The 26,350-nt window shown below is 42.0% G+C and overlaps 1 protein-coding gene across 1 annotated transcript in view; it reads left to right on the forward strand.

Moving 5' to 3' along the window:
- The window catches only part of JAG1 (jagged 1), a gene marked incomplete at its 5' end in the record, with an annotated part of 34,254 nt that extends 12,947 nt beyond the window's left edge, over window positions 1–21,307 (forward strand). The window contains 23 exons of the mRNA XM_009873962.1: window positions 3,494–3,748; window positions 4,737–4,797; window positions 8,637–8,767; window positions 9,076–9,195; window positions 9,591–9,704; window positions 10,210–10,323; window positions 11,161–11,274; window positions 11,650–11,696; window positions 12,277–12,450; window positions 12,956–13,106; window positions 13,644–13,808; window positions 14,311–14,424; window positions 15,033–15,146; window positions 15,257–15,370; window positions 15,486–15,602; window positions 16,107–16,134; window positions 16,246–16,331; window positions 17,149–17,262; window positions 17,499–17,608; window positions 17,690–17,926; window positions 18,253–18,384; window positions 18,834–18,984; window positions 19,727–21,307. Coding sequence (XP_009872264.1) covers window positions 3,494–3,748; window positions 4,737–4,797; window positions 8,637–8,767; window positions 9,076–9,195; window positions 9,591–9,704; window positions 10,210–10,323; window positions 11,161–11,274; window positions 11,650–11,696; window positions 12,277–12,450; window positions 12,956–13,106; window positions 13,644–13,808; window positions 14,311–14,424; window positions 15,033–15,146; window positions 15,257–15,370; window positions 15,486–15,602; window positions 16,107–16,134; window positions 16,246–16,331; window positions 17,149–17,262; window positions 17,499–17,608; window positions 17,690–17,926; window positions 18,253–18,384; window positions 18,834–18,984; window positions 19,727–20,184 — 3,221 coding nt within the window. The remainder of the gene's footprint in view (window positions 1–3,493; window positions 3,749–4,736; window positions 4,798–8,636; window positions 8,768–9,075; window positions 9,196–9,590; window positions 9,705–10,209; window positions 10,324–11,160; window positions 11,275–11,649; window positions 11,697–12,276; window positions 12,451–12,955; window positions 13,107–13,643; window positions 13,809–14,310; window positions 14,425–15,032; window positions 15,147–15,256; window positions 15,371–15,485; window positions 15,603–16,106; window positions 16,135–16,245; window positions 16,332–17,148; window positions 17,263–17,498; window positions 17,609–17,689; window positions 17,927–18,252; window positions 18,385–18,833; window positions 18,985–19,726) is intronic.
- Between the last annotated feature and the right edge of the window lie 5,043 nt (window positions 21,308–26,350).

Below are 26,350 nucleotides of genomic sequence, written 5' to 3' on the forward strand. Positions count from 1 at the left end.
ATATTTTTTTGGTGTCCAAGATTTTCTTTTAACCTAATTACCCTTGAATTACAAGGACTCTGCAAGAGCTCTCTCTCTCAAAAAAAAAAAAAAGGACCAAAAAAAGAGTGGATTTAGTAGGCTTTGTGTAACTTTTCAATAGCTCTAGCATCCTCTGATCAATGCAGTTGTTAGGAGATCCTCGAGTGGATGCTTCCTTCCCCCCTCTACATTCCACTCCTCCTACGTTCCCTTTACCACACTCTCTCTTGTCTCACTTCCAAGAGTGGCTTGCAGTTAAATTCTGGCCCTGTTGAAGTTGATGAGAATCATGCTTTGTTTGAGCCAAGATTCAACTTAAATGGTTTTCTTACCCTGATTCTTGTCTAGATGCCATCTTGCTACTGTCGCTTCATACATAAAGCTAATGGGGCTGACATTGCATCTCAAACTATGTCAAAGAGCTATTGTAAATTACTGGTATCAGTTGCACGTGAATTCCACTCAGGCATAAGAGACTTCAGCGCAACATGAACCAAGCCATAGCTGGAAGTTGCCTGAAACAAAGCCTTTCAAAAATAACTGTGGTGTCCTTGGCCACCCGAACTGCTTAGAGGAGCCTGGGCTTTTCTTGTTGTTGTTCGCTTCCTGAGAATGAGTAATTGTAATTTCCAGAAATCTCTGATGCTGGAGTGCAGAGTGGAAGCTAAAGATGTATGCAAAGCCTCTCTCTTCCACTTCATCAGTTTCTAATTGGTTTGTGTTTACTCTAACCTTTCTATCAAAGCATGAGATTCTGAGTCAGATGATGTCAGGAGAGTTAGGAAGATTGTTTTCTCGCAAGCCTGGCTGACTGCTGCTTTTTACTTACTTAACCAGTCTGCTGCTTTGGGATTCATTACTATAAAACTTAAAGCGTTGTCGGTGCAGGCTAAGAATGGAAGGGGTTGTTGCAACTCCTTCCCTGAAGTCTGGGTCAGCACACTTGTGTAAGTGCATACTGACAGGTGGGAGTAGGGAAGGGCGGAGAAATTTTTGTGCAAGAAGGAACATGCCAATACTTCATTGTGAAAACTGTGGGTGATGGCTAATGGAAAGGGTTCTTGAGTCTACGAGACCTTACATGGATTTAAATGTATGGTGGTAGCTTTATAAAGTGTATCAAAAGAAAGGCATTTTAGCCACGAGCCAAAGTGAAATTGCAGCTGGTTTTCATCTGGGCCCTTGAAAAAATAAAGTCCAGTGGACTAATAAGAATGTTTCCATTTGAGTTCAGCTTGTGGTTTAAGGGTTCAAAAGAGCCGGTGGCTGGAGTGAGATGTCAGAGATGTACAGCAAGGACATGCTTCCTAATGAGCTGGCAGATAGGGGAAGAATGATAGAGCAGAGGCAAGAGGAAAGATCTCTTTTCCAAGGCGACAGTTCTTCTGGTGCCAAGGACTGAAATAGCTGTCAGTGGTATGTTCCCAATGGGGAACAGGAAAAGACCGGAAAAGCGAGAGCGAGTGTGCGTGGAGGGGGGGTGGTTTGCAAAACTAAATTTGAGCGTCATTCCCCTTTTCTTCTGCCAGTCGCAGGAGAAAAGGATAGGGTTGTTTTACTCGCAAGAAACAGGCTGTCTTTATGCGCAGACTTGGTATTTGGGGGAATGCTCTTGCTTTCCAACTGTGCTGTAGATCGGGGTGTAATCTTGGCAAGTGCAGCAAAGCCATCTCCAGCACGCATGAGTGGAACTCTAATCGCTTGACTAGCCCCATTCAAGGCGAATAGATATGCATCTGCTTAAGTACCTCTTAGAATTAGTCAGTAATCTTGTTGATGAGATCTAAGAGCCTTACACCTGCACAGTACAGGACATGATATTGCTCTGGATATACCAGTATGGAAAATCCTTAGGCATCTCCAGGGCTTGTGAATGGGATTTAAATTAATAAAGGCCTGCATGCATTTGAAAGTCTTATGTGTAGATGTAGGGTTGGGGGCGGCTTAATGCCAATGAATAATGAAGGCTGATTTAAATGGAAAATACTATAGAACTAGAAATACCAGAAGGTGAATAAGCAGTCATTGCCCTTCATTTCACACTGTAAACACTTAATGAAATGCTGTGCTCTCAAGCCAAGCATACCCCCCAACATGGGTAAATGCTTACAGTGTCTGTGCACTGACACTCTCTGTGGTTGTGAAACAAGTGCTTTGGCTTAACTTTATTCAAAACTGCAGGATCTAGTGGTGAATTGATAATGGGTACCTGGAGCTTGAGAAGTCTGTTTGGAAGTTCTTTTTGAAAGATACAGATCAAAGGTCCTTAGCAATACATTGAAAAGTATTTTAGAGGAAAAACTACCCATGTGTCACCTTAAGCTTTATGTAGCAACTTCATTAGCCTTCAACTCTGCCTCGTGAAAATCCTCAAACTTTCTTTTGTAATTGTTGGAAGAAGAAGATGAGCATAAGTGTGTTTTAGTTCTTAGCACTCAGATGTGCCAGGGCTTCACACGCTGCTCTCTAACACATCATTGGCAAGCTGCCCTTCTACCTAAAATTCTTCTGTTGCTGGATTATGCTCCCATATACAAAACAGTGTAGCCTGGTACTTATTTTCAGGTTTGTACTATGTCTGCAGGGATATTTTGGCTGTTTTATGATAAACTTTCCCTCGGCAGTCAAGTGCTTGCTAGCAGCAGGTCGTAAGGCAGTGTCAGATCATTTAAGTCACAAGACGTGGGCTACAAAGTGAAATACCACAGATGTATACAATGTTCCGAGCTAATGTGAAATATTATTATTTCAAGCCATACTTTAGACAGTTGCAGGGCTCTGAAAGCCAGAAGACTTTTGCTGTATATCAAATACAAAGCCTAAACTTTGAAATGCTCAATAGAGAGAAGGGGGATCTATGTGCAGTAATTGGAGTTCTCTGCTTGGAACTCTGGTAAGTGTCAGCTAACATCTGAAGAGAGAACTTCCATGGTATTTCTCAGCCAAAACCTGGTGAGATCGCTGATGTTGTCTAAATTTTAGTGTTTACGCCAGAGTTACAGAAGGCTGCAAACCTTTTGTGGTGCTGATGTACCGTTTGTAGACATTGCTTTATTAGGCTATTGTAGTATGATGTTTTTGTAAATATTCCAGTTAAAAGCAAAACTAGTACCATGAATGGAGAAGCCTAGAAAACCACATTATCTATTGGAGCTAGAAGTAAAAGCAGCTGCATTTTCTTTAATCATGAACTGTATGATTCTCATGGGATGCCCTTACGCTGCAAAAAGGCTAAATGATTGGCAGCAACCTAACAGTCCCCTTTGATTTCAAGCTTTGTTCAGTTTGATAACGCCCCATGTGTGTTTCAGTTAATGGTTTGTAGCTCCAAGGCAGCCTTATCTTACTCTGTAATACAGAAAATTAATAAAACCAACTGGCTGCTTTGGAGAATCTTGCCTGTGAAGCTGTGATGTGGGAGGTAACGATACCTAAAAGAAGTTTTAACTCTGACATCTCTTCTGACTTGTAGATCCCGATCGTATTATTGAGAAGGCATCCCACTCTGGCATGATCAACCCAAGCCGCCAGTGGCAGACTTTGAAACACAATGCAGGAGTTGCCCACTTTGAGTATCAAATCCGTGTGACTTGTGCAGAACACTACTACGGCTTTGGCTGCAACAAGTTTTGTCGACCAAGAGACGACTTCTTCACTCACCATACCTGTGACCAGAACGGCAACAAAACCTGCTTGGAAGGCTGGATGGGACCAGAATGCAACAAAGGTTTGTGACAAATACTCGACCCCCAAGTGATCGGTGGGTTTGGATAGGATTTGACCCATCATATCAAGATTGCAATTCAGTGGTCAGCTTGTGCAGACAAAGGGCCTGATGGGGCAGCAATTGACGCCTTAAACAGTGAACTAGGGGCAGGAGAAGACTAGATTCTGTCTTGTTTTAAAATCTTGCAGAGGTCTGACAAGTACTGGGCACTTAGCAGATGTGTTCTTTCTCTGATTACCCACATCTTTGCCCTTGGGAAGAAAACCCAGCCCATTGACTTCAATGGGAGTTCTGCTGCTGACTTCAAAAAGGATTTCCCCTTTGGTGCAGAACTTCAAGACAAGCAGGAAGGAGAGACTTGTTTTAGAGCTGACCTGGCAAGTGGAAAGCTTTGGTGTTTGAAAGTCCTAGGCTGTTTGTTCTATCTGAGGTGATGTTTAACATGTTTATTAGGGAATGGGAGCTTCCCTAGGTAATTTCAGAAGGAGAAAGCGGGACTCTGGGTAGGAACAGACTATGGGCAAGTCTTGCTGACTGAGTTTACCTGCAATATGAATCGATGCTCACCTTAATATCCTGTCTATTCAGAGAGATGGCTCAAAACTAAATCCAGAGTAGTTAAAAGTTACTTTGAATTAGATGCACATCCAGGGAGAGTCAGATAGTTCACCTGCAAAAGGCAGAAAGGAAGCAGAAAAGAAGTCACTCAAAGTGGCGTGAGCTCTCTGAGGTGAGACTGTTTCTCTTGCACAGAAACAACTCTTTGAACAGCATTAGGAACGCTTCCCTGCAAAGCTAGCTGATACATTTCCTATCACAGGGAACCACCTACCTTGGTTTTCCTTCCAGTAGACTTGATATGAGAGACTTGTTAAAACCTTGGATTTAGTAGGATTACAATGCTGGTTAGAGATTAAAACATTCCCACGAGTGTGAAGATGCAGGAAACAGGCAGCATGCTGATACTCTTCTTTTTTTGTTTTAACAGCTATTTGTCGTCAGGGATGTAGCCCCAAGCATGGTTCTTGCACAATTCCAGGAGAGTGCAGGTAAATGCTTCCTTTCTCTCCTTCTTTTCCCCCTCCAACTCCCCTAATAATTAAACAAGTGATTCTAACCACAACAGGACTGGGAAAGGAGGGTGGTTTTTTGGAGTCATGTTTTTGACCAAGGCACATTATTCATGCTGACTTGCCCAGAATAAGGGGGGGGAGCAGGCTTTTAATGCACTGATAATTTTAAGAAGCTTTTGGTTTGTGAAATGGTGGCACTGGAAGGGAGGGAGATACGGGATAAATTGTGTGAATGCTGCCTAATGAGCACTAACTAATTGTTCCTGCATAAATAGTGCAAATGTTTTCTGGGTATTTTTTTTTTTCCCAACAGCCTGATTAATAGGCTTTTTCAACTACAAGCTTGAAGTACAGTGTGGCTTTTCTCTCTTCTTCTCCTTTTCACTGTTTTTCGCCTTCCTCCCTCCCACCTTCTGGTTTCTTCCATCAGTAGGCAAAAGTCAAGCATTCTTTAGAATGGGATTAGTTAAATCTCTTGGTTCCTTTACCATTGTGAGCCAGGCTCTGAGTGCTGAGAGGTTAATAGCTGGGATGAAATCTTGTCAGTAGGCTCCGATGAATGGAGAATTTTGCTCCTGTGCTTTGAAGTCCGTTCTGTCCTGGCAAGAAGACAATGAAAAGCAGAGTTTATCCATAACCCAACAATTAAATATTTGGAATGCCTCAAAATATACAGCATGTATTTACAGCACAGGGAAGTTTTCTCCCTTACTAATGGAGGGTTAATGCATATTAAATGTAGACATTCTTTATCAACAAACTGGTTATAAGTTGCTTCACGTAACCCTTTGCCGTATCTGTTTACATGCGATAGGGAGCCAAGGGCTTCTGAGGTTACAAAATGTTGGTATTGATCTTGTGTAGGAAGGGGTAAAAGTGAAGCTTTGGGTATTCAGGAATAAAACTTTTGGGAAGCCTGAAAGAACAGAAAGTAATTCTTCTGCCTAATAAACATACCGGTGGATTCTCTATGGCTGAAAACTTCTGCCCGAAGTGCGCTGCTTTTATTTCCAGATAAGCTGTAGTTCAAACAAGAACTAAATCTGGGATATCTGACAGACTATATTATATAAGAAATCAGCCTTAAGAATCACAGTGGCTCATTCGTTTTCTCTGTCACTTTAATCTATGCTTCAAAAACAAAATTAAAGCCAAGAGATACTCACAGAATGTTCTGAAAGTAAGGTACGAAGTAACTTCTTGTCCTCCCCAAGAGACATGGCAAAGTGAAAATCAAAGCTGTAAGATGGACAGCTGTAGGCTGTCCAGTGATTTTAATGTTTAGCATCACAGATATAAGCTGGTTAACCCCCGGAGCACCAAATCTAAATCTTTTTTTAATTAAAAAAAAAAAAGAAAAAAAAGCCTAGCAAGTAGTAAGAAGTATCGGGGGGGCCAAATGGCGACAGGAGCATATCAGTCAAGGCTACCAGTGATTTGTGCTTCTGTCATCAGAATAAACATGCCTTGTAGGGCTTGCTGTCTCCTAGTCAGAACAACAGGCTTTGTTTCCAGATTTTTTTTCTTTCCTTTCTCTTTCTAAGTCTCTTAACTCCCACTCACTGCCCAGACATGCACTAGTGCTCTTATTTACTTAAGGTGCAACTTTCCCACACTTGATTTGCATAGTCTTGAAACAATGCTGTCCTTCTGGTGCTTTCAGATAACTTCTGCTTGCCAAGTTAGACCAATATCTTTAAAGTGAACACAGAACCAAGATTTTATTTTCTTTTAAGTTTTGATGAGTCATATAGCCTGTATGTTACAAATGCAACCGAGTTTAAAAATAACATCCCAGCAGAAACTGCTCTGGGTTCTGGTACAATAGACAACTTGCAAACATTCTTAAAATATCCTTTTCCCTTTTGGTGCAAGTCACTTTCTTTAATGCAGGCCAGCCAACAAAACCATATTTACGCATGAATCACTATACAAGGAAAGTTAACTTTCAATTTCTCATGAGAAACTGCTGCATACATATTATTAAACAAGAATTTTTACCATGAAGCTTTTTCTGGAATTGATATCTAACTTTTTGTTCCCCCTTAAATGCCTGTAGCCTTATCCAATTTTGTTTGTTACACTTTGAGGCTGATGTTTGAAGAAAGTCGTATCTCGGACACTAAAGCTCATGGCTTTTTTTTGGCTTTTTTTTTTTTTAATTGTTTCTCTTTACACTTGCTTTAAAGAAAACAAACACACACACACCCCTTTGTGCGGAAAGTACTAAAATTCTTAATTTAGATACCTGTTTTGGCAGGTGAGGTCCTTTTAGTTTTGCGTGCAAGCTCACAGGCAAGCTGCTTTGAATGCAATACAAATTAAAAAGGGTATGTTCCTAAATTTTGATCTTTGCACATTCTTATTATATTCCCTATTCAGAAAGATTTTTCCAAGACCTACTTGAGAGAGGTTGTTTTGCCTGATCTGGTTTTCTTTCATGTTCTTTGCACACAAAGACATAAGTCAGCCTAGCTTTTTTTTTTCTTTTAAACATACAAACTAATAAGAATTTCCCATTGACTTTAAATAGGCTGCTAGTGAATTAGCTATTAAAAAAGTTAATTAGGATGCAGTTTGTCACCTGAGATTTTTAGAAGGGAAGTCAGGCTTAGCACTAGCTGTGTGTGATTACCCAATGGGTGGATCCTTCTAGCTCTTTCCCATGAGAAGAAATTGCCAGTAGAAGAGTGGTGAGGGGTTTTATAAATAGAAAGCTTAGCTGACTTCTATATAGATGAGGTTTGTTTTCATAATTTAGTGACAGCTTAATGCGTAATTGCTCCTGATCAATTACTCTCAAGACCTGTTAATGAAACACAGTACTTCAACAAACCCTCACTTTTCATTTTCAACTTGGTCTCCTTGTTTCTATCTAAAGATCCACTTTAATTTGAAGAATCCTTGGTCTGCCCTGCTAATGAGAACTAAATGAAAGCCAAAATGAACTTTCCCTTAAGGGGGTTTTACTTTAAAAGAGTTGTCTTCCTTTTAAGTACAGAATTCAGGTAGTTCATTGATAGCGGCAATAAGTAATTTAAATACTAATAAATTCTTCTCCAGACATGAAATTAAAGCTTCTCAAAATTGGATAGGTTTTAGTTATTCCCTGAGAAGAGGTTAGCATAAATCAAACTCTGAAGTACACGGACAGCTGATCTTCTTTGAACACGTGTAAAAACCTGATGCGTGCTGTGTTTTCTTTCATCTCTTACTGTGGCCCAGTCTATATTTGCCGTGTGTCTTCTAGTTTGGAATAAGGTTAACTTCTGATGGAGCAGCGAGCTCCCAGTGCTTCGCTGCTGCCTCGCCGAGGGCTCAGAGTCGGGGTTTATGGTTTTGTTTGTCTTCCTGCAAACCCGGCATGGCTGAAATGCCTGGAACCTTGTGTTCATGAGGATCCCAGAATAACTATTGTTTCCCCTGACTTGTTCTCCCCCCTTCAATTTATAAAGCACCCCGTCAAATCCAGAGATTGATTTGTAGTGTACACCCACCCTCTCCACCACATTTGTATGAGGCTCCAAAAGAGTATTATTGTGCTGAATGGCCTCATGCTGGTTTTCTCAGAACAGTTATTCTTTTGTCAGGAGGCCGGCTACAGAGACCTTGGCAAAACTACTAAAATGTTTGTTTACAGGAAACCATCAAACAAACCTTGAATAGCTTCTCCCCTCCCCTAGTCCTCCCCTTCTGCTCCACCACCCCGGTCTTTCTCCAAGCTTGGGAGTTCTGTGCTCACATCTACACAGAGAAATTGTAATGGATTTGTTTCCCTGTTCTGATTTTTTTTATTTAATTTTTTTTAAATGAAGGTGTCAGTATGGATGGCAAGGCCAGTACTGCGATAAGTGCATTCCACACCCAGGATGTGTCCATGGCACTTGCATTGAACCATGGCAGTGCCTCTGTGAAACCAACTGGGGTGGTCAGCTCTGTGACAAAGGTATGCTAATCTTACAGATAGCCAAGTGTAACACTTGAATTTTAACACCAGCAGATTTAGCAAGGAGAGAGTGCACGCGACACTGAGTGAGCCTCCTGAAATGTGGCGGGAGTTCTTGTCCTTCACCTACTGAGTGCCGTCTCCCCTGCTGTTCTGGTGTTGTTAGCACACGTCCTTAACTTGTCCCTGTCCCGTTCTTGTGCGTGGATGCGTTCTGTAAAGGCTCTGGAATAACGGAGCAAAGCGTGCACGTGGGGATGTTTCTGTTGCTTTTCGACCATGGCTTTAACACTCCTCGCCTCTTGCAGATCTGAACTATTGTGGAACGCACCCACCCTGTTTGAATGGTGGTACCTGCAGCAACACTGGCCCTGACAAATACCAATGTTCCTGCCCTGAGGGCTACTCGGGACAGAACTGTGAAATTGGTAAGTGCTTGATGCAGCTGCTTGGGGAAGAGTCAATTTCTAATATTAATTATTGTGTCAGGGCTAGCTACAAAGATCCAGACTTGCTTGTTCTGCTTCATCATGAACAACTGATATCTCTGGACATCAGCCTTCTGCTCACTGGAGAGATCACAGCAAGTTCCCTTGTCTGGCTCTTGATTCAAGCAGGTGCAAGACAGTGTCTTGATGAGTTTAGCGAGGAAGATGATTTCCTGCGGGCTCGTAGCTTCTTGATTCGTAGTTTTTACAGAAGTGCAATAAATCAAGGGTCATGATGGTGTGTCCAGAGTGTAGAAGCTTGCGGAGGGAGCAGGGGGTGGCTTCTGGTGATATCACTCTAGTCCCTACAGTGATGTACTTGTGTCCTGCTGCAGCGGAGCACGCCTGCCTCTCTGATCCTTGTCACAATGGAGGAAGCTGCTTAGAGACGTCTATGGGATTTGAATGTGTGTGTGCGCCTGGCTGGGCTGGACCAACTTGCACTGATAGTAAGTCCTTTTAAAATTGTATTAAGAATATGCTTGTTTGCTGGTTTAGATGAGTCTTTCTAGTCCTGATAAACTTACAGGGCAGCCTACTTCACCTTTCCCAGCTTGAGCACTGGTTTGTTGCAGCTGTTTATACCACCACGCGTTTTCTTCTACTTTGCTCGTGCAAAACATTTTGTTAACTGCTGGGGACAGAGTGGCCAGTGGCTTTATGAAAGAAGCAGAACACTGCATTTTTGTAGCATTTTGTTGAAAATGCTGTCTGGAGACTTGGTGGAAAGGCCACAGGTACGAACTTTCCCTGTGCTTTGGATGCGCTTTCACGCTATTATTAGTTTTAAATGAGGCTTTTGCTGAAATAGAGCAGACCTAGGAATTTCAAGTAGAAGTCCTGTTGTCTTCCTCAAGGCAAACCTGAGTGGCAGTGACCATTTACCAAATTCCTAAGTTACTACCACGGCCCGTTTGGTAACAGAGCTAAGCCTCTCCTTACTCTGCCTTACAGATATTGATGATTGTTCGCCAAATCCCTGTGGTCATGGAGGAACTTGCCAAGATCTAGTCGATGGATTTAAGTGTATTTGCCCACCTCAGTGGACTGGCAAGACATGCCAGCTAGGTGAGAACTGCTTTTATGTTCATCCAGTGTTGCTCTAGAGTTGGGGGACATAAATGTGGGAGGGATCATAGCCCAGCAGGCAAGGGCAGTTGTGGCCTTTGCTATAAGCATGTTCATAGCCGCAAAGCCTGTGGACATATTGTGGTACATTGAGAATATTAAGTGTTGGTGTTTGCAGGAACAGGGGTCTAGGTCTCAGAAGCTTTCTTCTGCCGTTGTTTTGCTGATGCATGCTAGCAGTTGAAGGAAATAGTTAACTAAGCCAGAGAGACATATCTTAAACCATAAATGAGCTGAAGTGGGGAGGGTGCTTGTGTGTGCCTTCCAGTCCCACCCCCACATGTATTTCTTCCTTTAAGGCTGTGAGAAAGTTGCTGTCTCCCTTCAGCCATGTCAACTCCTCCAGACCAAGGAGTTCACAGCTGGGTTCCAAAATGTGGATGATCTCATGAAGAATGAGCTGTCTGCATTCTTTACCCAGCACACTAATCCCAATGACCAGGCTGCAGCACTCCTCCTTCAAAACGCTCAGCTGAGATGTGCATGGTGGGGGGAAGTTGCTCATAATGAGTAGCTGGGTAATTGTCAAATAATTAGCGCAGCCTGTATGTTCTAATTGCAGAGAAATTGAAAGAAACTTCAGAGACTGATGTATGATTGACTTGTGTTCGTTCAAGTCACGCTAATCCATGCTGTACGTTACAAGTTCCTCTTAGATCTGAACGAACTGCTGGTGATTGCTGTGAAAACTGGCTGTAGGGCTTTTTTTTTTTTTCCCCCCTCCTCCCACCTGCCCTACAAGCCCTGCATTTGGCCGTTCACGTTGTTTTTTTTCAGATGCGAATGAATGTGAGGGCAAACCTTGTGTCAATGCCAACTCCTGCAGGAACCTGATTGGCAGCTACTATTGTGACTGCATTACTGGCTGGTCTGGCCACAACTGTGATATAAGTAAGTGTCTTTCTCTTTGGGTTTAATAATTCCAGTTGTGTGTGTCTACGTATGCCTGCCACCAAGTTCGAAGCTCAGATTTAAACCCCAGCTGCTGATGTTTTTAGAAAGGGAGTAGTTGGTGCGGAATGAAAATAGATAATTTTATCAAACTCATTAGTCCATAACATAGCCATATTCTGATAAAGTGACTAAAACAATGATGTGAAGTTTCACTGCCTGTAGTAGGAGTTTCCCACCCATTACAATAACCTTATCTCAAGGCAGGCACGCAGGAAACTTGACAAAAGCGTTATCTAGCTGTAGTTTGAGAGACTTGAACTCTATCTACTGTAAATATATGTTTGCCTTCTAACCACACTAATTTTATTACAGATATTAACGACTGTCGTGGACAATGTCAGAATGGAGGATCCTGTCGGGTGAGCCATTCTGTATTATTATGGTTTTCCTGAAACTTGTCACAGTAATGAAAACAACTAAGTCTAAACACAAATAGCGTGGAAAATAGCAATTAGACGGTGTAGATTGTTGTTTCTTTGACTTAGAGGGAGGGCCTGTGCCATGCTACAGTGTCCAGGTATGTCCGTAGAGCAGCAAGGGCAAAAAATACTCGTAAGGGCACAAAATGATTTGTTTTTACTGCCAGTGTCACTAGTGAATGGGCTGACTGTTGTGCAGACTACCTGCTGTAAATGTGGATACCCCACTTCCAACTGTCGATTTATGTATCCTGCCTGGAAATTAAGAATGTGAGCCAGTACTGGTTTGTGTGTGTGTGTTTGTTGGTTTGGGGTTTTTTTTCCCCCTAAATATTCTAATATTCTTCTTGCCTTGTTTGGACATAGTAAAAAGATGTTTGTTTGTTTATTTTTTTTGCACTGTTGTCTTTTGGTTTTCTTCTCTCTTTTTTCTCTCTTTTTTTTTTTTTTTAATTAAAAAAAAAATATATCAAAAGGGAGGAAAAACCCCTTAACTCTAAACTTTCTTGTTTCTTCCCAGGACTTGGTTAATGGTTATCGGTGTATCTGTTCACCTGGCTATGCAGGAGATCACTGTGAGAAAGACATCAATGAATGTGCAAGTAACCCTTGCATGAATGAGGGTCACTGCCAGGATGAAATCAATGGATTCCAATGTCTGTGTCCCGCTGGTTTCTCAGGAAACCTCTGTCAGGTAAGAAGCACGGGTGAAAGGCAGGCCCTCAGCCAGCAGCGTTCCTACCAGCGCTCTGGATCTGCACGCCGAATGCCTTGTGACCAGTCAACCATAGTATAAAGTTGTACTCGATATCGCTGTCAGTCTGCCAAGAAAGTGCTTGATTAATATATATTGAGGGGGGGAGAAACCAACAAAACCCCCTGACGGGCTGCCGAGGATTCCTTTTGTTAAACAGACTGCAAGTGGTTGCATGTCAGGTTTTGTCGCACGCTAACCATTAACTTTGAGCAGCTGTTTAATATCAAGAGTGCTGTCTGCCGAAATCGTTGCAAGTCTAACTAAACTCTGTGCGTTAAGAACAATTTATTGAGGCAGCAGATAAAAAGGTCAGATTCCACAATGTCTGCCTGTCATAGTGAGGGAAAGCTGTGATAGAAGTTCTGTTTCACTCAGCCTTCCCCCTGCTCCTAGTTTTTCCCCCCTTTTTTATTTTTCTTTCCTCTCTCTGCACCACATACAGCTGGACATAGATTATTGTGAGCCGAATCCTTGCCAGAACGGTGCCCAGTGCTTCAATCTTGCTATGGACTATTTCTGTAACTGCCCTGAAGATTACGAAGGGAAGAACTGCTCCCACCTGAAAGATCACTGCCGCACAACTCCTTGTGAAGGTTTGTGTTGCCTCGCAGGTGAATGGGGATGACTGGTGATAAATTTGTGCCCCTCCCCTGGCTGGAGCCTTAATACAGCTCCGATAGCGTAGTCACTGAAGTAGCGCTGGTATCAAAAGGCTGAATTTTACCCTGTGCCTTACTGCCCTTATTTGTATGAGAAGATGAGTAATATTTGTAAATATTAGCTATTTGAAAGACAGTGTTATGTCAACGTGGGCAGAAAACACATGTAGCAAATGGCCTGCTTTGCTGAATTTATTCCAGGCCATGGCCGTGGTCCAGCAACCTTCAGATGAGATGCCATGATTATTTTGTGCGCAAACAGTTGGTATAGTCCTTTGATTTTAAAGCAGACAGAAGTGGCAGTGTTAGGTTTACAGTTGGATTTGATCTTAAAGGTCTTTTTCAGCCTAAATCATTTTATGCTATGTATGTCTTTTAAACGGCCATCCCTAGAAATTAAAATGTTTCTCTTGGCTTACGCAATCAAGTAGAATGGGCAATCCTCACAAGTCTCTTTTTTTTTTTCTGCAGTAATTGACAGCTGTACTGTGGCAGTAGCTTCTAACAGCACACCAGAAGGGGTTCGTTACATTTCTTCAAATGTCTGTGGGCCTCATGGAAAATGCAAGAGCCAAGCAGGTGGAAAATTCACCTGTGAATGCAACAAAGGATTCACTGGCACCTACTGTCATGAGAGTAAGAGCTAAAAAGAGAATATACTTTACTGTCCCCTCCTCTTTTTGGAAAAAAATCCCATCCTTTCTTCCAGACTGCTTTAAGGTTCTTGTAACACAGTGAACCTTGGAACTGCTTTAAGTTTTCATATCCCGCTTGGGCGAGGCCGATTGGAATTTGCTAGGCCTTGGGGAAAGTTCACCGTAATGAACCTTCTGGCCTTGAATTGTATGTTTTTGAAAAACTTATGTATACAAGGTCTGAGGTACTTAATAGTGGGGTTTAGCATTTATCTTAAGGACTACTGATATTTTTTTTTCCTGTTTGTTTTTAATAGTAACTGGTGAGTGACAGGCTCATGACTTCACATGCTGGTTTTCAGCTATTTCTCATCTTGCTTGTACCCTTCCTCTCCAAAGGGTCTTAGAAATGAAAGTAGCACGAAATAGTCTGCAATAAGATGACTTCTACTACCCGTACTTCTAGTTTGATTTTTTTTTTTTTCTCCTCCAAACTGTTGCAGATATTAATGACTGTGAGAGCAACCCCTGTAAAAACGGTGGCACTTGTATCGATGGCATCAACTCCTACAAATGTATTTGTAGTGACGGCTGGGAAGGAACATATTGTGAAACAAGTAAGTTAACCATCCTTCATCACACAGAAAGATCTCTTGGAAAAACGTTAGGAAGGTTCTGTCTTTAAGGCAATAGTGACCACTGCCAATTCAACGTAAAGTCTGCTCCAAAGGCCACAGAGGACAAGGTGTCTACTGGGTCCCAGGCTTTTGTGTAGGAATTAAACCCAAGTTATGAAGCTGGACTGGGAGTAGAACCTGGCTCTCCTGCTGTTCAATTTTCTGCTCTACCCTTTGGATAACTTTCTGTATGAAACCCTTAGCATTAGTACCCAGCATTTTAGGAGTGAGAAATCTGCACATCACGCTTGTATTTTGTCAGTCTTGGAAACAGGAGTGAGCATTCGACTTGACTCATAGGATAGTTTAAGTAATAGGCCTTTTCACTTCTTGTTTGCTGAAACAAGATGACAAGTAAAATGAAAACAAACTGGAGCAATGTGGTGGAATATTCTTCTATGACAGTACTTAAAGCTTTACAAATAGTCTTAAGTGTTTAATCCATGATTGAAACGGGTCAAAATTAGGGACATGCACCTTTCAAGCACTAAGTGTCTGTCAATTCTATGAACGTTGCTTAGCTTGCTTTCTCTCCTTAACATATCTAGATATTAATGACTGCAGTAAAAACCCTTGCCACAATGGAGGAACTTGCCGAGACTTGGTCAATGACTTCTTCTGTGAATGTAAAAATGGGTGGAAAGGAAAAACTTGCCACTCCCGTAAGTTCTGCATTTCCAAAACGTAACAGGCGTGCTCTGTTTGGCTGCTTAAACTTGTTGCGCTGCGTTAAGAAAGCACCAGTGTTAAGGATGGTTTGGGTTCTTCACAGGTGACAGCCAGTGCGATGAGGCAACATGCAACAACGGAGGAACATGTTACGACGAGGGGGACACTTTCAAGTGCATGTGTCCTGCAGGGTGGGAAGGAGCCACCTGTAATATAGGTAAGTACCTATAATCACCAGGGAGCAGATAGATACAACGCTGAATCTGTGACCTCTGTTTTTCCTCTCAGCTCAGTTTTTGACGGCTTCCCAACAAATCTTGTTTGTGTTACAGCAAGGAACAGCAGCTGCCTGCCCAACCCCTGCCATAACGGTGGTACCTGCGTAGTCAGCGGCGATTCTTTTACTTGTGTCTGCAAGGAGGGCTGGGAAGGACCCACGTGTACTCAGAGTAAGTCATCGCTGCTTGAACTTTTCCAGAGTGTTGCACGATGAGAACATGAGCTCATCCTGTTGCCCTCGGAGTCAAGATTGAAACCAGAAGGGAAAGCTTGTTTGATGTAGGCTTTAGCATCACCTGAATCTTTGTTTTTAGTGACTTTATGTGATAGAGCCTTGACCTGGGCATGAGAAAGTTGCAAATGAGCTAAGTGGAGACAGATGTTGTCTTGATTTCTCCCACATTCTTTTTCTACAAGCAGCTCTGTCTGCTTCCACTTTTTTTTTCCCCCATTAGATTCTTTACAAGGATCTCTCCTTGTGTACATGTGTTCCACAATGTAGTTAACAAATTTTGTGGTAGAAGCCTGGAATCAATTTAGTAGAGAGTTTCAGCATTTTTTTGTTAAAGTTGAACGAAGTGTAACAACTTGGGCATAAGGGGAATGTTTTGGCTAACACAAGTCTACTGCCTGTAAGGTCTGAGTATTTAATGCTGTCTGTCTTTGCTTTGCAGACACAAACGACTGCAGTCCTCACCCTTGGTAAGTTTATTATGTTTATCTTTCATCTTTTGCTTTTCTTGTTATTTCAGAATTCTAGATTCCTTTTGTGTGAAGGAGTATTTTAATGTATATCATGATTTTTTTCTATAGCTACAATAGCGGCACTTGTGTGGATGGAGACAACTGGTACCGGTGTGAATGTGCTCCAGGCTTCGCAGGTCCTGACTGCAGGATCAGTAAGTATTTCAGTGAGGCTCTACCTGGATTTTTGTTTCACTTGAATCTTGTTGCTAGACAGTCATCTTAATTCAGCTAAGTGGTAGATCAGATTAATGATTCACGTCCTGTGCCTTCTTTATTTCTGGGGAGGGCAGGAATTATTCTGAAAATGAAAGAAATCCTGAAATTCATTCAGCTGGAGTTGAAACCTATTGGTTCAGGAGAGTGGGCGAAATGCCCTTCAGGGTACTCTTCCCAGTTAGAATGTGTTTGGGTGGCAGAGGTTTCTGCTCAAGATGAAAGTGCACCAGCCAGAAGCCTTGTCAGTTCATAATCCACCTACGAGCCCTGAGGTGATGTATGCACTTCCCTGTAATTTAATAATAATTACAGGTAGGAGGACACTAATGCCTTTTTTTTTTTTTTTTTTAATAACAGCCACAGAGATAGAAGTTTCAGAGTAGCAATACAAGTGGAATGGGGTTTAACATTTGTCATCAGCTGAAGAATCAAGTTAGGAGGACAACACTGCAGTATGTCAGAGGAGGGGAAGCGTGTTTGTGGGAGGGAACATGTCCTTGCCCTTGAAAAGCACAAGTAGCCATAGGGGTCAGGTTTGGATCTTTGTTAGGGCCACACAGCAGAAACTTCCAAGAACTTGCTCTGATATTGTACCAGTGCTGCTAATAAGAATCTTTCTCTGAGCAGACACTAAAAAATGAACATAAAGCCCTGGTAGGCAAATCTCTCATGTTTTTTCTGACAAAATTAAAGGATACTATGAAGTAACTCTCCTTTTTTTTTCCTTTTTTTTCCCGCTTTCCCCCATCATAGATATCAATGAATGCCAGTCTTCACCGTGTGCCTTTGGAGCGACGTGCATAGATGAAATTAATGGGTACCGCTGCATTTGCCCACCGGGTCGTAGTGGTCCAGGATGCCAAGAAGGTAATTCCACATGTCACAGCTGGTCAGAACACTTGCAGCAAGATCTGTATAACTGCATGTTAACAAGGTTGTGGTTGTATGGGAGGGCTTTGGGAGGGGTATTTGTTTGTTGTTTTAAAGCAAGTATCTTTCTTCACTGAAGAAGCAAATTTATCACCAAGTTTAGGTGAACTTAGAGTTGGTTTTCACTTCTTTTTTTTTTTTGAAGTTGATAATTTTGTTCAATCACTCTTCAGTTACAGGAAGGCCTTGCATTACCAGTGCCCGAGTAATGCCAGATGGGGCTAAGTGGGACGACGACTGTAATACCTGTCAGTGTTTGAATGGAAAAGTCACCTGTTCTAAGGTACGGCTGTGCTGTGGTTTGGGTTATCCTTTCTTCTGCCCTGTAACCAGCAGTTACTTACTGGTATTTATTCTGCTCCAGGTTTGGTGTGGTCCTCGGCCTTGTGTCATCCACGCCAAAGGTCATAACGAATGCCCCGCTGGACACGCCTGTGTTCCTGTGAAGGAAGACCACTGTTTCACTCACCCTTGCGCTGCAGTGGGTGAATGTTGGCCTTTGAATCAACAGCCCGTGAAGACCAAATGCAATTCTGATTCTTACTACCAGGATAACTGTGCCAACATCACCTTTACCTTTAATAAAGAAATGATGGCACCGGTAGGTAGCAGAGCAGAGTTCACCGTGCGGTGGCACACATGTGCTTGCTTCCCAGTGCATGAAATGAATGATTTGTCTGGTAGAAGTACACTAAAAGCCAATGTTCCCTTATTAGCAAAGAAAACAGAGGCTATAAAAGGATTAATACAGGCTCCTACCTGAAATGCTTTTATGTCCAAAGAACAACAAAAGCTGGTTTGAAGGGAATTCTGCCACCTCTTCCCTGAGAACTCTTACTTCAGGGCAAAGAAAAAATTGTTTTTCTATCTGTGTGTTCGTGTGCTTCTATATTTAAAAAAACCAATGCCTTTTTTTGTATCCTCCAGGGACTTACCACAGAGCACATTTGCAATGAATTGAGGAATCTGAATATTCTGAAGAATGTCTCTGTTGAATATTCCATCTATATTACCTGTGAGCCTTCACACTTGGCAAATAATGAAATACATGTTGCTATTGTAAGTATTCCTGGAATATTTTTAAATGTCTTAGTAGCTAATTGGTTGGATGTGTGTGCAACATGTGGATTTCATAAAACTGGTCATTTCTGGCTTTGTAAACACTTCTGGTGATTTAGTTTCCATCCTGATTCCCTTTAAGAACAGGGAACAGATCCTGGTTACATGTGGGTACCTGAAAGCTACCATCTGGTGGCAACTGTGTAACAGGGAGAGTGAAACATTTTTCTGTTATGCTCTCTTGAGTACTGTTTTTTTGGGGGGTGTTTTGGTGGTCATCTTAAAGGTAGGGACAAAAAAATCTGCATTATTTGTTTCTCCCCAGAGCCAGGCTTTTTGTTTGTTTCTAAAGTACTGAGAGCCTTAATTGATTGCGAAAGGGTATAAATAGCAGATTACCCACGCGTCTGATCTGGCATTTGGTATTAATTGTATGACTTCTTCTGTAGTCTGCAGAAGATATAGGGGAAGATGAAAACCCAATCAAAGACATCACAGATAAGATTATTGACCTTGTCAGTAAGCGCGATGGTAACAACACACTAATTGCTGCAGTTGCGGAAGTCAGAGTACAACGGCGACCAGTTAAAAACAAAACAGGTGAGCTTTTCCTTCTCTCCAAACCCTCCTACGCTTGCCGTGACTAGAATCGCCTTGCAATGCGGATACACTTTTTCTTGCTTTTGAGATTTGTAGCATCTCTGCCTCTTGGCCCTACTGACTGGGAACAACAGCTGGCTTTGCACCAGGATGTTATTGCTTTAAAAAACCTCCAAAGTTCCAGAACCACTCTAAACCAGCAGCCTAAGCTGTTACAAGGGCTGCTACTTTTCTGCACTAGTTATGGAGAAATAAGGAAGGAGAAAGCAACTGGCTGGTGCTGAGAGCTCCCATATGTTTACCTGGCAATGCCACTGCCCAGATGCGCGGAGCTAAATACTGTGGGAAAGGCCCATTTTTTGTTTTGCACATGGCACCGGGTGTGCGCTGGTGTCTTACTGGGAGCCACCAGTGGAGAGAGGTGACTGCCACGGGACGGAGCCCATGTGGCCTTGGGGCAGGAGCTGTTTCCTCAGAGCTGTGGCAGGGCAGTGGCACAAAGCCACATGACTGCCAGCCAAAAGTGGCTCTGTGCCTTTGAGAAAGACATTTAGTTCTCCTGAGTCCTGGACTCACTTTGGACTCACGCTGTGTTCTAAAAGCCAAGATTATCATTATGTTACTATCTAGATCCCAGTGAAAGAAAAAAGCTTTAAGGTGTGAGATGCGTTTTGTTTTGTAGAAAGCCTGGTTTGGAACACTTGGTCTGCGGCAGGGTTAACTGGTCTCGTATCTCTTCCAGATTTCTTGGTGCCGTTATTGAGCTCGGTCCTAACGGTAGCCTGGATCTGTTGCCTGGTCACTGTTTTTTACTGGTGCATTCGAAAGCGCAGAAAGCAGAGCAGCCACACTCACACGGCGTCTGATGACAACACTACCAACAACGTAAGGGAGCAGCTGAATCAGATAAAAAACCCCATCGAGAAGCACGGAGCAAACACTGTCCCGATTAAAGACTACGAGAACAAAAACTCTAAAATCGCTAAAATAAGGACACACAATTCAGAGGTGGAGGAAGACGACATGGACAAACACCAGCAGAAGGCCCGCTTTGCCAAGCAGCCAGCGTACACTTTGGTAGACAGAGAGGACAAGCCCCCCAACAGCACCCCTACCAAACACCCGAACTGGACAAATAAACAGGACAACAGAGACTTGGAAAGTGCACAAAGCCTCAACCGAATGGAGTACATCGTATAGCAGACAGCGGGGTGCTGCCGTGCAGGGCCTTTAAATAGCATTATAAAGGCACTCAAGAGCTTGTAGTTCTTCAACTGTTGTGTAATATTTGAGTCTAAGGCTATTATTTACTTAGAATCCCTGTGTTAATTTAAGTTTTGACAAGCTGGCTTACACTGGCAATGATAGTTGCTGTGGTTGGCTGGAATACCAAGTGCTGCATTTCACATCTATGCAAAACTAGTCAAAAGTGCCCTCCCGTAAATTCAGCTGTAGCTGATACATCATGGAAACGTTTCATAAGGTATTAACATAGCCTTATTACTCTTCCTTAGTGTTAATTTTTTTTTTTTTATTCTGCCAGATGTCCCGATTTATACAGTTTCTTTAGAATAATACATTTTATTTATATTTATTGAATTTGAGTTTTTTGTATATTGGTTTTATGGTGACGTACAACTAGTTCTGTATTTGAAAGTGCCTTTGCAGCTCAGAACCACAGCAACTATCAAAAATAAGTTTATTATTTATTTTTTTATTGTATTTTTGTTGGGGGCGGGTGGGGGGAACTTGTCAGCAGTTGCTGGTAAATGAAGAATTTAAAGAGGAAAATGTGTCAAAAATAGAAGTTTGTATAGATATGTAAATAATTCTTTTTTATTAATCACTGTGTATATTTGATTTATTAACTTAATAATCAAGAGCCTTAAAATATCATTCCTTTTTATTTATATGTATGTGTTTAGAGTTGAAGGTTTTTGATAGCATTGTAAGCTTGTGGCTTCTCTATTTTGAATTTATTTTCTTGTTACATGTTGCCTATATGCCAAAACTAAGGTGTTCTAAAATAGTTTATTTTTAATAGGATGGGCTTTCATGCCTTGATGCTGGTTTTTGTACAATGTCAAACGTTTGAAACACCTTCCATAGTATCACTTTAAGACTATTTGTAAGTACTGACTGAGGCAGTTTAGATGATTAGACTAGAAAATTTTTTTTTGCTGCTTTAGACTTGAAAAACGAGTGACAGGCAGATAATCTGCTAAGAAGCAGTTTAAGGGAACAAAACTGAGCTATTACTTTATGTAGATGAAATGTGAGTGGTTGCATGTAATTAAAATATCAAATTAGCGTGTGAAGTTGGAAACACAGCAATCTTCTTTTGTAAATTCTAATTATTTTTTTTTTCTCACCATGAATATGTAATACTGAACCACTTGTAGATTTGACTTTTTTTGTAATCTACTGCATTTAGGGAGTATTCTAATAAGCTAGTTGTTGAATACTTGAACAGTAGAATGTCCAGTAAGATCACTGTGTAGGTTTGCCATAGATTACACTGCCCGCCTTAACAAGTGAGGAAATCAAAGTGCTATTACGACGTTTAAGATCAAAAGGCTTATAAACATAGTAATCTCGGTGGTTAACCATTGAGATCATGAAGATACCTTGTATTGTGATATTAGTGTTATATGAAAATACATCTTTGATGTGTTGTTCCTGGCAATAAATCTTGAAAAGTAATATTTATTAAATTTTTTGTATGAAAACATGAAAGAGCGTGGAGATTATTGAGCTTGGAGGCACTCCTGACTCGTTAGCAGTGCAAAGCCCAGCGGCAGGTGCCAGGTTACGTTTCCAAGACCTGCCTGTGCTTTCTGTGGACTCAGTGGTTTTGTGTTTTGTTGGGGTTTTTTGTTGGTTTTTTTGGGGGCCTCAGATGCTGACGCATTACCCCCTGGCTCTAAATCAGACTGAAGGGGTTTGAGAGCAGTGTGTCCCTTGTTCTCTCTGGCTTTTGGCTGAGGCACGGCCATGTACTTCTGAGAGGAGGAGAAGGATGCGACTGGAGTTGTGCAATGAGTTGACTTTGCACAGGCCAATGAGCTACCACCAGATAGTAACCAAATCTTAAGTAGCTAGGCAAGATACAAACTGCTGACCTGGATGGGAAGGGAGCCATAGATCATACTGATTTCTAATGGGCAACAATGTGCTTTGTAAAGCATAAAATAAACTCTTAAAATATTCAACGCGATGGCTTTTAATGCTTAACTAATGCAGCCTCTCCCACCGAAGAGGGGCTGCGTGTGGAAGTCTGGCAGCTCTGACAGTAGCACGGCTTCTGGATGAAGCTGCAAATTTGTTCCAGTAATGTGCTTGCTAGCACAAGGCTGAGGGAACAATTAACTGTGTCTCAGCTGAAAAATAACATAACCCAGGGTCTGGCTGCTGATTGTACTTCAGCTTAAACCCATCCACTGCAAGGTTAGGCCTTTTCTTTCACATTTTGTTTGTGGTAAATACAGATACTTTATATAAAGATGGCTGTGCTAGGAGTACTATGAGCACTTCCAAAGATCTGATAGCAAGACACATTCTGTTCTGTACCTTCTTTACAGCTGTGTAAAAAAAAAAAACAGATAAAAATCTATATAGTGTTACTTTTTATTTCATTTTAACTCGCTTCAAAAAGAGGTTTCTAACTTATCCCTGCGCTACTGTGGGAGGGGGAGTGCTCTCACCCTTCACAATCCCATGTCACATAACTTCAGTACCAGAGAATCATGAGTTTACTGCCTGCTGCAGGGGAAGTCAACAAGATTAGCTTTGTCTGACCAATAATTCCCTTTTCCATACTTTTAATGTTGAATTAACCATCTTCCCGATGTCTACTGTTCACAGTCTGAAATTCCACGATGCAGAAACCAACTACCTCTTCTAAAAGAAACATTTATACAAGAATTTGTAGGAATAAATCTGAGTCTGCCTTCTATTAAGCAAAAAAAAAAGGAAAAATACAGCTTTTGCTAGTCCTGGGAACATGTATTTGACAGGTGACTTCTAATTACAGACTCAATGACTGAATATAGTGACAAAGCTGTTGAAAGCTCTTAAGACTTAGTGTAGAACAAAACCTGGGTTACTCAAGCTTGTCAAAGCCTCAACACAGTATCCATTTATTTATTTCCAGCCTTGCCGGTCCTACAAAGCTCTGCATCGACCATGCAGAGGTGGTGTTACTGCACAGCTTCTCCATACACAACCTCTTTTTCCCATATAACTCATTCCATCGCTCGCTCACAGCGTGACAAAATCGGAGCCGCACAAGTTGTGCACAGAGAGGGCAGAGAATTCTGTGAAATTGTTACAAAGGTATCTAAAAATTACATCCTCGTCTCTCAGTGGTAGCTTCAAAATTTACGCTTGTGTGTAAAAGGCTCCAAAGGCCAGAACCACCTCCAAGCTGCAGGCTGCTATATGGAGTGCTTTCCAGTGCCAGGAAAATAAGTAAGAGACGTGAAGTTTAAGGCTCTCCCGCTACAATACCAAGGCACATTTACCTGTGTGGAAATTATACTTTGCCAGTTCACAGTTTACTACTCCTGGAAGATACATTCTGTTTAGTCAGGAGAACTTTCCTGCTGCTCATGTGTGTTTGTCCTTTGGATCCTTAAATTATATAAGAACTGAAAAATGTGTTTCCTGAGCTGCCATTTAAACATAGCTTAGAAAAATAATTAAAAAAAAAAATTACTCCCCTTAGCACCCTCAGCTTTGCTCTACCTACAACCTAATTGAACCTGTCGAATCTGGGTTTGGTTCAACCTGAGCTGCACACAGCCACATCAAAGCCTCCGCTCCTCCGCATGGAAAGGGCCCATCTTACGTAGAGTTAACGAGCGAAAAGGCGCTGATGATGCACGTTACATCAGCCTTAATGCCAACATATACATGTCACTGGGGGAAAGACAGCCTTGGGAACAGCTACTTCTGCATTGCTAATAGGGGTAAATGGCAGCCAGCTACCGCTTCTGCATCTGCAGTGAGTAACAGAAACCAGTTCAGGGCCTGAACTGGAGATGAGCACCTTCAAGCGATTCTGCTGATGAGGCTGTTTTCCTTTCCACAGGAAGGTTTGCTCTGACCCCAACTGACACACCTGCGCAGCAAGAGTTAACATTTTTAACCAGCTCCCTGCTAAGCTAGAAAATGTACAAGGTTGCAGATCCCTACCCTCGGCATTTGCAGAGTCCCTCTGGAACAAGCCCAAGGCGGAGGCTCAATGCTTTTATTAGTGTAGGCAAAGACAAGAGGTTCTGACAAGGGAAGTACCAAATTCAGCCTTTTCCTCCCCAGAAGATGGAAGTGATTGCATAAGCTCCCGCTCCCCTTCTAAACGAAACAAGAATATTTAAGAACGTCAACTTCCTCATTTTCAGTATTGACACCAGTGGCCATCATCACTGCTCTTGACCAGTGCACACCGAGTTTGCTTTTAAAGGCCCAAAGGAGGGGAAAAACCCAGAAAAACAGCCATGCAAAGACTAATTCCAATTTCTGTGGCTGAGGAGGAAAGCAGTGAAGGTTCTGTATGGTCTTTTGGCCACCAGTTGGAGGTTCAGCCGATGGCCTCCCCAGCACTGAGGCAGCAGCGGAGCAAAGCAGTATCGGACAGGGCGTCTGACCAGAGTTCCAGCCCCAACCCTCCAGCAAGCACCTTCTCTGTGATGTGAAAACTGTTTCAACCAGTTTCTCTACAGGGTGGAGAAATACACCTCTACTCTTTTCATTCTAGCACTGTGAGATCATATTAATATTAAAAAGGGGCATGCCCAATTCTAGAATTAGAGCTCAAGACACTTTTCTTTAAAGATCTGACGCATAAATCAAAAAGATAATTATTATGGCAGCAAATAAAGCAGTTATGGAGCTAGATCACCAATTCCTACTACTAAAGTACTTTGTCTCAGCTATACTAAAGGATCTAACTCTGACAGAACAGGAGCAAATTGGCGAAATTCTCATTCCAAAAAAGTGCACAGTCAGCTCTCACAGGCACCAGTTCCTGGCTCTGGAATAATATAAATGGACAGTAAAGGAGGTAGGATGGTGGAGGTTAACTTCCTGCTCCATTTCCAGGTTACAGCTGAAATGCCCCGTGACACTACATCATTTTCACAACTCCTTTACAATTTCTCAGCATAAGCCAACAGCAAACAAATAAACAGTCCCCATCTAAAAATGTCACCTTATTGCCACTCTGGAAAGGACAAGGTCATGCACTACCAGGTTCATTTTAATTATTAGGGGGGTGGGGGGTGGAAGTGAACGAGATGGGAGAACAGTGTTTAAAAATACTTCACCAAGTTGCTGAAAATAATTTGTAGGATGAGTTCCTTAACCCGCTTGCTTTACCTTGAAGAAACTGCTTGCCCTCAGTGCTGCCCCAACCGTCAAAATAAGCATATTCATATCCCTCCCAGGTTCAGCTGCAGAACGCTTTGATATCCCTCTGATGAAAGCCTCCGTGTGCTGCTATTCCCCCATCCCACATCTTCTCGTTCACAAAGGTTTTTGGCTGCCAGTTAGTGCTTATTAGAGAAGAAAAAAGCAGAAAGCAAAGAAGCGAGGAGTGCCTTTTATTAAAGCTAATTTCTGAGGCCAACCCACACTTCCCACTGCTGGCTAAGAGGCTCTTGATAGTATTAACTCTGTTTGCTCAAGCCTGCATTAGGGCGTTTTAATACAGTACAAAACTTTCTATTAGATACTGATATAGTCAAGGAGATAACTACTTGGAACAACGCAATCTGGGACAACCTAACCACATTTTACATCCTTCTTATTCCAACTGCAAAGCAAAAAAAAATATTACCTCCATCTTTTTCTTTAAAAAGAATCCATTCTCCAGTTGAAAGCCAATGATATAAAAACGTCACTTAAAACTTCACCAATGCGACTCACATGCGGAGGGGAGAGAGGGAAAAAAGTTCACACTGACAAAATAAACACCTTGAGAAGGCTACTTAACACCTCCCCCAGTCAAAATCTTCTGTAGCAAGGAAAAGCTTTAGTTCTTAAAATTTTCTTTTTTTTTTTCTTTTTCTTTTTTTGTTAGAAACAGGTGCTCTTGAAATTATTCAAGTCAGGCGTAATGCAGACGTGCGGCTGCACAACTGTAATAACACACAAACTCACACTCTAGACCCCGGTATGCACAGCTACAGCCGGAGAGATAATACCAGAACCAGCACAGAGTTTATTATTCAAAAAGAACTCTCGCGATAGTTAAAACCTTCCTACCGATCCACACTGGGCAAAGGAGAATTTACATCAGCTTGCTTCCTCTTTTTATATAAATATGGTAAAAGGCGGGTCTAGCTTTTGAAGCATGTTTAAACAC

Source organism: Apaloderma vittatum, unplaced genomic scaffold (genome assembly GCF_000703405.1).
Source record: "Apaloderma vittatum isolate BGI_N311 unplaced genomic scaffold, ASM70340v1 scaffold10720, whole genome shotgun sequence".
NCBI classification, from domain to species: Eukaryota; Metazoa; Chordata; class Aves; order Trogoniformes; family Trogonidae; genus Apaloderma; species Apaloderma vittatum.